Here is a 14,211-nt window from a genome sequence, read left to right as displayed (position 1 = left end):
TTGTTGCAACTTATATTTTACCAATTCTGGGTACAATCAGGGTTCCGACTTTTCGTTTCAATGAGACCAAAGCAAGCGTTTTTCGGACCAAGTGAGAATTTTTTTTCGTTGTTTATGTTGAGGATCATCTTTCACCCATCAATATTTATTCTAGAATTAAGCTTGGAAGATAAACGAAAACCTTGCCTATTAGATGAAAATCCTTTTTCGTTTCATCACTTCTACTTCTCACTCACGTTTCGTGAGAATTATCGCAGAACAATTACAAAATTGTATGGCCGCGCTGGGATTCGAACCCAGAATAGTACCAATAGTAGTCGTAGTGATGCGTTTACTCTAGCCACACCACCACACTATCTGTATGAAAGCATTAAGTTATTTCTCGCGCTTAGTTTCATAGGGGCGTAACTGTATTAATCGATTTCTCTTAATCGATTTTATATTTTGTTAGTAACTGAATTGTTTCAAAAGCTACAACCGTGATTATTGATTCTGGTGCAAAATACAATCATCCTTTATCACACCAACTCATTAAATCATCGACAAACTAGCGCAATTTGGTACAATAATAAAAAGCAAATGTCGACGAAGAGAAATCGATCAATACAGTTACGCCCCTATGAAACTAAGCGCGAGATTTGTTCCACATAAGCTACTATAATTTGGATGCCACGAAAAGACTCGAATATGAAAGAAAAAGAACAAACCAACATTTGGTGGCAATCGAAGTGAGCGAAAATTGGTTATCACTCTCCAGGCTGTTTTTCTTTCCCGAAAAGCGATTTCTCCCCGAAAATTTTCGTGAGGGAGCATCCTGTGTTCCTGAGATTGAGTGAGCATTACGAACCCTGGTTGCAATGAAGTTGCTGCAACCAAATTCACTCAAACGGTTTTACTTGGGTTATGTGTCGGTCGAGTTTGTGTACCCTAATGTGTGACCAGCGTCCCTACCTACTTCACTTACTGAGAACATTTAGGACACTATTGAGAGCTTGCTACATTTAAAAAAAGATTCTAGATCAATCAACAACAGAGCTTTCTAAATAGAAAGAGATCTACACACTCAACGTTTTCAACAACGCAAAGAAGTATTATGTCGTTGCCGGTAAACACGTAGTGGAAAAGTCAGGTTTGCAGAACTCGTTTATAATATTTTATACCATAAACTTTTTTAATACTCATTTGTATAAGCGGATCAAATTGATTACAGCCTTCTCAACAAAAAAATACAAAAAGTGATACTTCGCCAAAGCATTACTCATTTTTGCATTTTACTTGAACAAAAAAGTATAAACAATTAAAAAACTAAAATTTATAAGTCTCTAATTTTAGTCACTATAAGGTTACAATTTTAATAATTTTGATTACTAAAGTTACTATTATTTATCTATGAATCCACTACCAGCCCAGTAATCCTATCATCATATTTATTCTCACCGGTATCTCACCTTCAACTTCATATTATTTATAAAAAAAAATTACTTCTTATCTTATAGTTTAATTTTTAGAGAGAAAATTGCATTTGAAAGACATAAGAAAGTATTCAATTGCATACTTCTATACCTGTCTTTTCTATGAACAGTTTTCTTAGTCATCGTTCTGATTCTATCTTCTGGTATTCTTTGGGTTCTTTAATTCTTTCTCTCGTTTGCATTATTTATTACTTGTTCATCAGTAGATATCCTTTCATAGCTCCAAATCCGGAATGCTTTCCATAAGCTGTCTTGTCTATGATTGATTCTTAAACTGTGACAGCAAATATCATGAGTTAATGATCACGTTGGTCACAATTCTAACAACAGCATCTTCGCATTCCTTTAGCTAAGATAATTTTATTTAGTTGTTGGGAATGAAAATTCAGCAATCATGTCACGTTCATAAATACGCTCGTCGCCGAGCACAAATCGAATCGACACTTATTCTTATGTTCCGTAAATATATCAGTCATTGACTAGCATCAATATTGATTTCCCAATTGTCACTGACATCAAATGTGACTAAATTTCTCTCACCCGACGCAAAGCGTGAAACCAATAACCTCATTTCCCCATTTATTTAATTATTTAAAATTGAAATTCCACTCACGCGTCACCTAAGAACTAGGCTCCATCTTCCCTCGGCAACACACAAACCTCAGTCTGCAAAACAAACACTCCAACCTAGTTAATTGATTTCTGTCAACCGAAAGTGATTAGTAATCCTCGTGGGACCTCTGCACTAACCTATTCCCGAACGGCACTAAATTTACAGCGAGCCGGTTTTCCCCTGTCTGCTCCGGATGGCTGGATGATATTCATTTTCCACACTCCAATTTCATCCGTCACATCGCGACTAGGCAGCCATATGTTGTGCAGTGTTGGTTGGTGGTGCGCTTAGTCTTTGCCGAAAAACGCAACTCCAAGCCAAGCCTCAAGACAGGCAAAGCCGCGGAGACAACTTCGCGTGATAAATTAGAACCCGACTTTAAAGAACCGCGCTCACACCGCGTGCGACGTCATCCCATCGTCGTCGTCGTCGTCATCCCGACGGCATTAATTAGTTTCTCCCGACGCGTCACTATGCTTTTACCTTCTGGGTCGTAACGTATCTGTGCTTCTCACTTCATCATGTACCGTTCGTCTGTACCCGAGGCTTGCGCGTATTGTGTTTCAATGAGGTAATTAATATTTGTTCCCCTTGTCTCCATTTTTCAGACACAAACGGAAAGTTCAAAACTTCCTACCCTGCAAGACGCCAACCCGGGGGCCTCCGCATCATCTGGACGCAACAGGTGTCTCGGCGGCCCACTCGGTGACGTACGAGGACCCGGACGTGCACCTGGGGCACCATCCGCTGGTGATGAGACATCATCACCATCATCATCATCACAACATGGAGGTAGGTTTGTTGGGTCGGGGTTGGAATAAGTTTTCCGCGAAAGGAAAACCGGGAATCTTGGGATGGGTAATTGTCAGGGAACAACTTTTGAACAGCACTCAACTGAAGCTTCAACTCTTAAACCACATTGGCAGATAGCTATGGTATTTATTAGCAGCATTTGTTAATTGAATTTTCCAATAGTTGTTGTACAAATTTGTATTCATGCGTAATGTATTTTTTTATTTATGTAAATTTCTTAAAACATGTTAAGTAACATAAAAGGAGTGTTATAAAAGTGTGTAGCGTATCACGTAATGATTTCCGTTGCTACCAATTTTCTTGGACAAATGCAATTACGAACTAGACAAATGCAAAATTAATTCGAGCGATGCGCATTCTTTCAATTCCACAAATTCATTCCACTCATGACAGGCTCGTCTCGTCTACTTCCTCCGTCAGACCGACGCGTACCGACAATTTCCGGCCGATCAATCGCATCCTTGTCAGTCGTTTTCACCTGAATGACAGCAACATCCCACAATGCCGGATCAGAGGAAAAATGTCCTTCCCCACTTCATTCCGGGCGAAATGGAGCGCAATTGAATGCGATTAATATCCTGTCTGCGTCGTCATTTTCGTTGCCACATCCTTCGGACGAAGAACAAGAGCAAGAACAAGTCCCTCGCGGTACGCGTGTGTGTTCCTATTTTTCAGGTGAAATTCGTTCACCGCTGGAACGGAATAAAGACTCGCTCTGGAGGATGGTGTCAGCGATAACAAAAAGGCTCGGTGTTCGAGAGCAAAAACACCGGGGATCGATTCCATTCATTCGGTTTGCCTGTTGAAGAGCATCAACAACTATCTCACCGTTGTTCGTTAGACGGACGGCGTACGGAGACGGTACAGCAAGTCGTCAACCGTTGTCAAAATGTTTGGACAACCGTGTGTCAAAACACATCACGGCGACAATCTGTTTATACGCTGGGGAACTTATTCTTCAGGATGTTAATTTTTTTTTTTCGTTCAGAACACATTCTTGTGCGTGTCGTCTCAAGTGTCCTGGCTGCTGTGCAGTGCGCGGTGGCGTGTACTCGTCCTTGCCTGCTAGTTCGTTTGAAATGGGAATGGAAAACAATGTGCGGTTCAGCGAACCAGTAGTCCTAGTATTTGACGCATTTCATCCTTTTTGTATATGCTTTCGCAGAACGGATTGGACCATGAAGTGGAAGGATATCATTTTTCTTCTATGAATGGCGCTCCGATAAAGCCTTACATCGTTTTGAATTATGAACTGATCATCTAACTACTTCGCAGCATTCGGTTTGAGCCTACATATTTGTGTGAAGGTATGCCTTATTGAAATAGCATCTTATTGATTTCAGTTGGTTGGTCGGAAAAAGAAAAAAAAATAACGAATTTATACCAAATTGGCTTGTAACCGGAAACAAGTTTATATGGTGATGCACTCATTCTCAAAAGCAAAACGAAATCACTCACTCGGAAGTATCAGATATTGAGGAGTTCTCTCATATTTTCAATTAGTCTAGGTCTTCCAATAACTCTGTGTAGTTCGAATCACAAATCTACCAGCGTAGCAAAAAGGCTTTGTCGTAAGGGCTGTAGCTTCATATTGATTTCTTAACTTATATGAGGCAGTTTTCTCTCCTTTTAAAAGAGTCTAGACCGTCCTAGAACTCCATAGAGTTTGGATCTTAAAAATTTGGTTGAAGGCATTTCCGGTAAAATCCAAAAGCGCTGTAGCCCCTTTATGGAATGCTACCTCATGTTAGACAGTTCTTCTTCATTTTAAGTTATCCAGGTCATTGGAGAATTCTAGTAGTTCGGATCTCAGATCTACCAGCTCAAGGCATTCTTCAGGCATTCCCGCCAAATACAAAAAATAACAACAGATAACTACTTGACACGTAAGCATGTACCAAGATGAGATTCTACGATCTACTCAGCTGATCCCGCCATTTGAGCCATTCAGCTACCAGCTTAGTCATTGAGCCATTTAGCTCTCGCCTCGATCACGATCGCGAACGACTCGGTTAGTCCCCGACGTCAGATCTACCCTACTCTGACGAGAAGCTCCCCGAAACCGGCCGTGGCGCCACGTTCTGCAAGCTGACAACAGTTATGACGTTGGGAGCTGGCGCTGGCGTTCATATTAATTATCGATAACTATCTTCCTTGGCAGTGTACTCCTAGTCCACTTTCCGTAATGGCGGCCTGCTGCTGCTCTGTGTGCCAGCCTAGTCGGCTATCCTGGTCGTTACTCTTGCGGCAGCACTCCACTGTTCTGAGTTCTGGCACATTCTTCTGACAATGTTATCGTTGGTAGCGTCCATTTCGCATACCTCCAACATCGCACTCTTCTCCATTTTGAACCGGGGACATGTGCACAGAATGTTATCAGTCGTTTTTGTCACGTCTGGGCATTGCGGACAGCCGGAGGAAGCCGCATGTCCGAACCTGTACAGGTACCACCTGAAGCATGCGTGACCTGTTAAAAACTGCAGTCAATTCAACCTCCTCGATGTACTCTCCGTGAGCGGTTATCGTTATGTCATTGGTAAATCCCACTAGCTTGACACCTGGCGGGAACTTCACCTGTCGTGATGGTAGCGCTAGCCAATCCTTCCTCTGTCTCTGGAAGTAGCTTTCCAGAATATTGTTCAGCCTTACCGATACTGCCAGCCGGAGCAATGAGTTCGCTATCTACGCCCAGCAGGCACTGTTGAACGCATTCCGCGCGTCGAGTGTTATTACAGCACAGTAACGGATATCGCGCCGTTTGCATTCGATGGCGATCCTTGCAGTGCCAACCACGGTACCGTAGTCCCCAATGTAGACCGTCCTCTCCGAATTGCTCACTCGATAATCCTCCCGCCTCCCCCACGTAAGGCAACAGCCTGTTCGTTCAGGGTTAACCTCTCCAGTAGCTCCTTTGAGGGCTCGGTGTTCAGAGCCGGGTCGGCGTAAGCCAGGAAGAAGTTTACTGATCCTACTCCCACAAGGCAGCTGTGGCATCAAACCCTTGGTCAACGTCTGAATATGAGTGTACAGGCACAAGTAAAACATTCTGCTGAGTCTTTTTTCTTTCCATTCTTTATTTGTGCAGCAATTCAAATTTTGGTAATCAATAGCACCAACACTAAACTTTCTGTAATGCGAAATTAAGTTTAGGTTTTCTATCTGGCTGCAGCGATTCAACTCCGGTGAACAGCGCGTTTCAACCATATTTGCTTCGTTTATATTTATGCATTGTGTTTTTTTGCTTGCAGAAGGTCTTTAGTAGGACCTGAGGGTCGCTGTTTTCAGCCTCCTCACCTGTCAGTTATTGTTTTTGCTCTGGCAATACCATACCAAAAGAAAAACTGAAGTCATTTAAAAAATTCAAGTAAATAACACTGGTAAAAAAGGAATATTTCGTGATTCTGGTTGCAATTTTTTTCCAATGAACATAAACAAATAATGATTCAATCACTTGATATTTGTGTCGAATAGAGTTAACGTGGAACTGTTTCAATAAAGTCTTATAATATTTTAGTAAATGATATTTCCAGGAAAGGATTTTTTTTTCTTGAAATTCTTGTTTTTGCGTAATGATTTTTTTTATTCGTGTTTTTATTTGATAGGCACTCTGTGTTCTTAACCGCAGAATCCACACAGAATCTATTTTTAAATATCCATTATCCGTTATTGTCGTTTCCAGTTCATCTTATCGTGAGTCCATCGTGTCAGTTTGTCCATGTCGTCTATCCAATGATCGTTGCATTGTTCGGATGCCATTTATCCGGGAAACGTTGGAGGAATGCCTCCGAGAAGAACAATTTGTCAGTCGTCAGGCAGCCGTGACGGTAATGCGCGTACCCCAAACGCCATCGTATGGGCTGCGAATCCGGCGACTGACGAGGATTAGGTGGACGGGCTGGGAATCGAACCTATGAGCATCCGCTTGAAAGGCGAACGTGCAGCCAACTACGCTACAGGACCCCCCTAATGATATTTTTGAGGAAACATTATTTTTGGGAGAATTGTCATCTCTGAGAAAATGTTATTTTCGGCGAAACGTCATTTTGAATCAATAACATTTTCGGGGAAATGACATTTTAGAGGAAATTTCATTTTTGGGGAAACATAGTTTTCGAGGAAATGTAATTTTCCGGGAAATGTCATTTTTCAAAAAAATTAATTTTCGGGGAAATGTCTTTTATGGAGTAAATTTCATTTTTAGGGAAATGACATTTTCGAGGGAATTGTTAGTTTCAGGGAAACGTCATCCTCGGGTCGATGTTATTTTTGGATTGACTGACTGTAAAAGTGTATCTCGTATACGATGGCTGCTGTGATCAAGTGCCACACATCTCCCCTTTTCTCTAGAAAAAATGGCTGGCAGCTTATACTTAAAGGAAAAAACGACAATTCCGATATATAAAGTACAATGGGATTGCTCTTCCACTATGATACAAGGCCATCTTGTAGCAAACAATCACTTTCGGCACATTATTGTACTGCGCAAACGTCTCATTTCGTCTCATGCCAAATCTAAATATGAAAAATCACTATCAAGACATTCCCGAGTAATGACGTCTTGACTTGTTTTTTTCCAATTACCCAATACAAATCATCACTACTACTACTTATACCTCTACTTTGAGCATACGTCTATTGAACTGTATATCTGTATATATCAAACAACCAGCAACATGCAACCAAGCACTTTCCAGGTTCACAATAAAACTGTTCTTCTTGCGGGCGTCCCACCGACGCAGAGGAAGAATCTACTTAATGCGGACGCCCCACCACGCAGAACTGTGATCTTTCCGATTCACAATAACAACATTCTTCCTGCGGGCGTCCCACCAACGCAGAAGAAGAAACACTTAAATGCGGGCGTCTCACCAAGCAGAATTGCGATCATTTTGATCCACAACAACACCATTTTTCTTGCGGGCGTCTCACCAACGCAGAGAAATAATCTATTGAATATGAGCGTCCCACCAGGCAGAATTGTGATCATTCTGGTCCACAATAACATCACTCTTCTTGCGGGCGTCCCACCAACGCAGAGGAAGAATCTATTGAATGCGGGCGTGTCACCACGCAGAATTGGGTTTTAAACCTTACATCGTTTATGGTTGCAAACGATAGTGTATCGTCAAGAATACATGAAACGATGTTATATAAATTCTGATAATCTAAGTCGGTAAAAGTTATACTTTTGTGTTTGAGACTTTTTAGACATGTTTTGGACTGAGCAACGTCTACTGCTGAAAAGGCAACATATCAGAGCGAATGAACCATCAGCCCAAAACATCAAGCCCATATATTAACTGTCAAAGGTTGAGTCAAGTGCCTTGCGGTGTTTTTCTAGTGCGTTTGAATCATATTATTCCGTACGTCAAACAAGACCAAAAATGTCGAGGGAGCATTTTCCATCTATTTTTAAATTTCAAATTGGTAAATGTTCCTTTCGACTTTTGAGAAAAACTGTCATGTTCAAGATGATTAATCGTTCTCTGAGAGAAAATCGAATATCGATTCTTTATTTTAGGACCAAATTGCGATCATTCTGGTCCACAACATTTTTCTTGCGGGCGTCCCACCAACGCAGAGGAAGAAATTCTTAAATGCGGGTGTCCCACCACACAGAATTGTGATCCTTGCGATCCACAACCCTAGCAGCACAATCCAAACTGATTTGGTTGCAGCAACTTAGATGTGACTAAATTCGGTTGTATAAGGATCACAGTAACTTTTGTGCAACATGTGTGCTACTCGGGAATATACTTAATGGAATAGTGTGGGTTCAAGTCCCACCGGCAACCGAATCTTTTGTCGCAATATCTCATATAAACACCTTAAAATGGCAAACTTAATTATGTGTATCAAAATTAAACATCTTTTCCAAAAAAAGAAAGCTATTGTAATCAAAAAAAGCTCTGAAACATTTCGCTTGAATTTGACAACACTGAAGTTATAACACATAGAAAAAATGTTGCATCGTACTGTATGTAAATTCATCTCATTTTGGAATGAAATAAAGTACCAATTTCATCGGATCTTTTTCTATCGCCAGTGTGCACTGCTTAAAAAATCGCCAACATAATAATAAACCAACTAAATTTCTTTTTATTTGGTGTTGAATGGATGAACATTTGGATATGAAAGAAGGAACAGTTACCCTAGTTTTAAAAGTGAAAACTTGTGAACTGTTAATTATGGATCAACCATTTCTCATTGGTGAATTGTAGAGTTTCAGCCTACTTACTGAAAATCACTCCTATATTTGTTAATACTTCTTTCAATCTTACCAAATTTTTCTTTCGTGTTTATCGATAATCACACTTTTAATTAAAAAAAAAATCTGTACTTAAACTGACAACTACGCTGACAACAAAGGAAAACAAGGCAACTTGTTCGGAACTTACGATTTGATTGCGCACGTCATACACTTAGTGTAAACCATCAACAAACTAATGTCGAATTCGATTTAAAACCTGGGTCAGTGCCAACCCTGAATAAAAAAACGTTTTCAGTTCCATCTGTCATTGGATATGATGGTGTGCGTGGCATCGTGTTTGTTTTGATTCGAAACATATGATCGACACCATACCGGACTTCACCAGTGCACTGGCAGTTTGTGGGCCACAACGAATCAGATCATAATAAAAATGATCAAGTACGCGCTCTGATTTTCGCGAATTACGAAATTTACTTTTGGATGGATATATCTACCCCAGATTCTCTATTCCTTTTCGCTTCTTCAGGAATTCCTCCGTAAGTTCTTGCAGGCATTTACTCGGAGTTTCTTTCCGGAATTCCTCCGGATGTTTCTTCAGGCATTCCTTCGGAAATTTCTTCTGTTACGTTCTGAAGTTACGTTCAGCTCGGGAGTTCGTTAGGAAAGTTCTGAAGTTCCTTAAAAATTTCCTTCGGAAGTTCCTTCAGAAAATCTTTGGAACATTTCTTAAGGAATTCCTTTGAAAATTTCTTCAGGAATTCCTACCAAAAATACTTCAAAACTTCTTCCGGAAGTTCCTTGAGTATATCATTTGGAAATTCATTCACGAAATCCTACTCAAATTCATTTAGGAATTCCTCCAGAAGTACCGTCAGGAATTCCTCCGGAAGTTCTTCCAGAATTTCCTCCAGGTATTCCTCCGGTGGTTCCTTCAGTGATTCCTCCGGAAGTTCCTCAAAGCAATCTTCCGCAAGTTCCTCCGGAAGTTCCTCCGGAAGTTCCTCCAGGAAATCTTCCGCAAGTTCCTCCAGAGATTCCTCCAGGAATTCCTCTAGAACTTCTTTCAGGAATTTCTCAGGAAGTTCCTCCAGGAATTCCTCCGGAAGTTCATCCAGGAATCCCACCAGGTATTCCCCCGGCAGTTCCTCCAGAAATTCCTACGGAAGTTCCTCCAGAAATTCCTCCGGAAGCTCCTCCAGAAATGCATCCGGAAGTTGCACCATAAATTCCTCTAGAACTTCCTCCGGAAGTTCCTCCAGAAATTCCTCCGCAAGTTCCTCCAGAAATTCCTCCGCAAGTTCCTCCAGAAATTCCTCCGGTAGTTCCTCCAGAAATTCCTCCGGAAGTTCTCCCAGGAATTCCTCCGGAAGGTCTTCCAGGAATTGCTCCAGCTGTTCCTCCAAGAATTCCTCCGGTGGTTCCTCCAGAAATTCATTCCGAAAGTTCCTCTAGAAGTTCCTCCAGGAATACCTCCAGAAGTTCCTTCAAAAATTCCTTCGGAAGTCCCTCCCGAAATTTCTCAGGAAGTCCCTCCAGAAATACCTCCGGAGAAATTCGTGGAGGAACTTTCGGAGCAATTATTGGAAGAACATGCAAAGGAATTCCTGATGGAATTTCGGGAAAAATTTCCGGAGGAATTTCTGAAAGAACTTTCGAAGGAACTTCCGGAGAAATTTCTGGAGGGACTTCCGGAGGTACTTCTGAAGGTGTTCCGGATGAATTCCTAGAGGAACTTTCGAAGAAATTTCTGGAGGGACTTCCGGAGGAACTTCTGAAGAAAGTTCCGGAGAAATTCCTGGAAAAATTTCTTAAGGAATTCCTGGGGGAACTCCAGGGGGAAAATTCTGAAGGAACTTCCGGGTGGATTTCTGGAGGAGCTTCGGGAGGAACTTCCGGGGGAATTCCTGGAGGAATAGCTGGTGGGATTCCTGGAGGAAATTCGGGAGGAACTTTCGAAGGAATTTCTGGAGAAACTTCCGAAGGAATTCCTGGAGAAACTTCGTAGGAGCTCTTGGAGGAATTTCCAGATGAACTTCTGGAAAAAAAAATTATGAAGGAATGCCTGAAATATTGCTCTAATGCATTCTTGGAAGAATTTCCGTATGATTTTTTGAAGAACTACTTAAATAAATAATTAATGGGGGAAATTTAGAATAAATTGCAATTTGAATTATCAAAGGTTCATAATATTTCCGTTTAAAACAAATTATCCTGGGATTACTGAAACAACTCCTAAGGGAATTTAAATATAATGCAAATGTTGACAAATATCAAAGGGATTAAAAAATTTCCGTAAAACGGCTTTCGATGCGCATTCTTTATTAAATGCACAAACAGTTTCGTTTTTACTCTGGTTTGTATTTCCTTTTCTGGTTTGGGTTGCCCAAAACCAGCCCCGTGGCTACGCCACTGACTCCGTTTAACAACTACTATATTTGACACAGGGGACTGATTTCGTTTATTTCATGACAACAAAACTTCGGAGTTGTCGACGTGCTACTTTTTGACATAAATGCCAACGTGCTATTTTTTGTCAAATGCCACACCCCAATTTTGGTGGAAATCGGTCCAGGATTTCAGAAGTTTTGCTTCAACTTAAAACCGCTTTACGACCGTGTGGTTAGCGGCATCAGTCGCGTGGACGTTTCTCCGTTCGGTTCGATACCCGCCCTAGTAAGAAGAAAGCTTTTCATCAAGCGGGAAATTCTCCACCCTCCAACTGGATGTTGTGTAAATGTCCTGTCCGTTGTAATGTTAGGTGTTCAATCTGTGCGACCTCTGTTTAAAGACGGTGATCCTGTCTTTTCTGAAACAGCAACGCAGCACTCTTTAAGAATTGAAAAAGATTTTTATTAGTCCAACATTTCGACACGGGGATGGTGTGTTCACCAGGGGAAATAATATATTTGTTCCTTGACTAATGTTTGGTCTTACAATATCTGTCTGGTGTGGATATTTGTGGTACATTACTTCGGAATCACTCAATTTGAACATTAATGAACATAATTGAACTGACCAACAATACCCCTTCATCTTACCTTCCAGATCTTACATAATGAACCTATTTTACTAAAGTTTCATAAAGAAAGTTATAAAAATAGTCAGAATAACCGTGTTCGTCCGGAGGTCGCTTGGACTGCTTAAATTACACCTAGCATTAAAGTTAAACAACGGACAGGAGATTTGCAGGAGACATGCAGTAGACGAATTGAGAAATATTCACTTTACGGAAAGTTTTTTTTGCTTACTAGAACTGGATTCGCATCCACACTCCACACACAGCACGAAAATGCGGCCCAATGTCTTTCGCCGCTAATCGCACATCCGTGAAGCCCATATGCCACTGCCTTGAAGTAATCGCTAAGCCAAATTCCTATCTTGAGACAATCGTGGACCTACAAATTATTTCCCTGTCTTTTGTAAGAACGAAAGTTGAATAGCCGTCACTATTAGTATTATTAATTTTATAGAATGCTGATAGAATCAATGCCTAATCGTAACATCAAATCTTAAATTGTTCAATTGTTATTTCGTATCAAGAAAAAAATCGGGCTAAAAGTCTCCTTAATAAATTAAAAAAAAAAATCTGCATTTCTTGCCGTAATGTATGATTGTTTCGATGCGTCATAAATATGTATTTATGAGATCGTGGAAGTTCCACCATAAAATATTAATATCTGACACCTCTCGAGCATGGGCTTGTTTCCTATTCATCCTGTTGTGACCTCCGTCAAATTCAACACTGCATTATTCAAGTCAAATGCAGAGCAAACCAGGAATTCTCCCAGGACCGAACTGAAAAACCTGTGATTCCTCAATCATTCACAGCACCGTCAACGGTCCATGCAGAATCGCATGCTATTCATCCGAGTGAAAACCTGGATTCCTCCGTGGCACATTCTCGTGGTGGAAGGAGTGGCCAAGCATAGGAAAAAAAATCTAGACAATAGAGCGATTCCAAGCAACAGCATCAAAATTTAAGAAAATTTTTAATTCATGATTTTCTATTGAGTTGAAACTTTGCACAGTTTTTCAATTTCATCTAAATCGTCATTTTTCGATATCAAATCTTCATATTGAGTCACGACTAACTTTTCAAAAGGGTGTATGTGAAAATGGTTCAAAAATATTTAAAAAGCTGCACAGCAAAAACGGAATGTTGGATTGTTATGATTTTTTCAGCAAAGTTAGACAACTAAATGGTGATTCTTAAGAAAATGTGCACAGTAAAAAAAAAAACTTTGCCTTTAAAAATATCATTTTTGTCACAAAAACTCAAATATCTCAAAACCCTATCTTGTTTCGAACGTAATTTTTTAGGAAAACGGTCCATTATATTAGCTATCTACCATAAAAATTTGGTGATGGTAAACTAATAAACAAAAAAGTTATGACATTTCAAACATTTCACAATTTTCACATATAGTAAACAAAAAAAATTTCCGTGTATTTTTTTTTCAAGAATCGCAGTTTGATGCTGATTTTTATTGTTAAGGGCCTTGCGTGAGTTAAACAAGTTGTTTGTATGATATTCCATATTTATGTATTCATTGATATTATGTATATTATATGTATAAATATTATATGTATAAATAAATAAAAATGAATTAATATTATCCTAAGTATTAAATTAAATGTGGCAGTTACACAATGTTGTTATAGAAACTCTAAGAGTTTTGGGTTTGAATTTTGGTATGGGTTATGATATCATGAAAACAGTTTATTAATACTTATTTTTTATTTATTTTTTTTCAAATTTTTTAAAATATCGAACACTTTTGAATTATTATCAGCACAGTTTGAGTATAGTTTTGCTTTAATTTTACTTTCCGACAATGGAATGAAACAGTGAAATTTTTGGGTTCCTTGGATCGTTTTCGCGTTATTAAATTGCTCGCTGAGCTCTGAAGCCTTTATTTCGTACTCTTCAGTAGTAGTAAAACAAAATGATTTTCTTTTCTACGATTTGCCCAATCAAAAAGTTCTTTCGCAGTTTTAATTGGATGCTCACGTTCTTTGGCTAAACTTGCTCTTGTGGCCATGCGCTTTATTGTTCCTCCAATAGCATCACAAGGACCTTTGCCATGTGATGTAGCAAAAAA

General features: G+C 39.9%; 1 protein-coding gene across 3 annotated transcripts in view; it reads left to right on the top strand.

The window, feature by feature from the left end:
* Positions 1-14,211, top strand: part of LOC134228116 (hybrid signal transduction histidine kinase M-like) — a 480,207-nt gene that overhangs the window by 448,129 nt on the left and 17,867 nt on the right. For all 3 annotated transcript variants that reach the window (XM_062709898.1, XM_062709896.1, XM_062709897.1), the window contains exon 5: positions 2,694-2,877. In XM_062709898.1, coding sequence (XP_062565882.1) covers positions 2,694-2,877 — 184 coding nt within the window. The remainder of the gene's footprint in view (positions 1-2,693; positions 2,878-14,211) is intronic.

This window comes from Armigeres subalbatus, chromosome 3 (genome assembly GCF_024139115.2).
Source record: "Armigeres subalbatus isolate Guangzhou_Male chromosome 3, GZ_Asu_2, whole genome shotgun sequence".
NCBI lineage: Eukaryota > Metazoa > Arthropoda > Insecta > Diptera > Culicidae > Armigeres > Armigeres subalbatus.
This window is presented reverse-complemented; position numbering and strand designations above follow the sequence as displayed.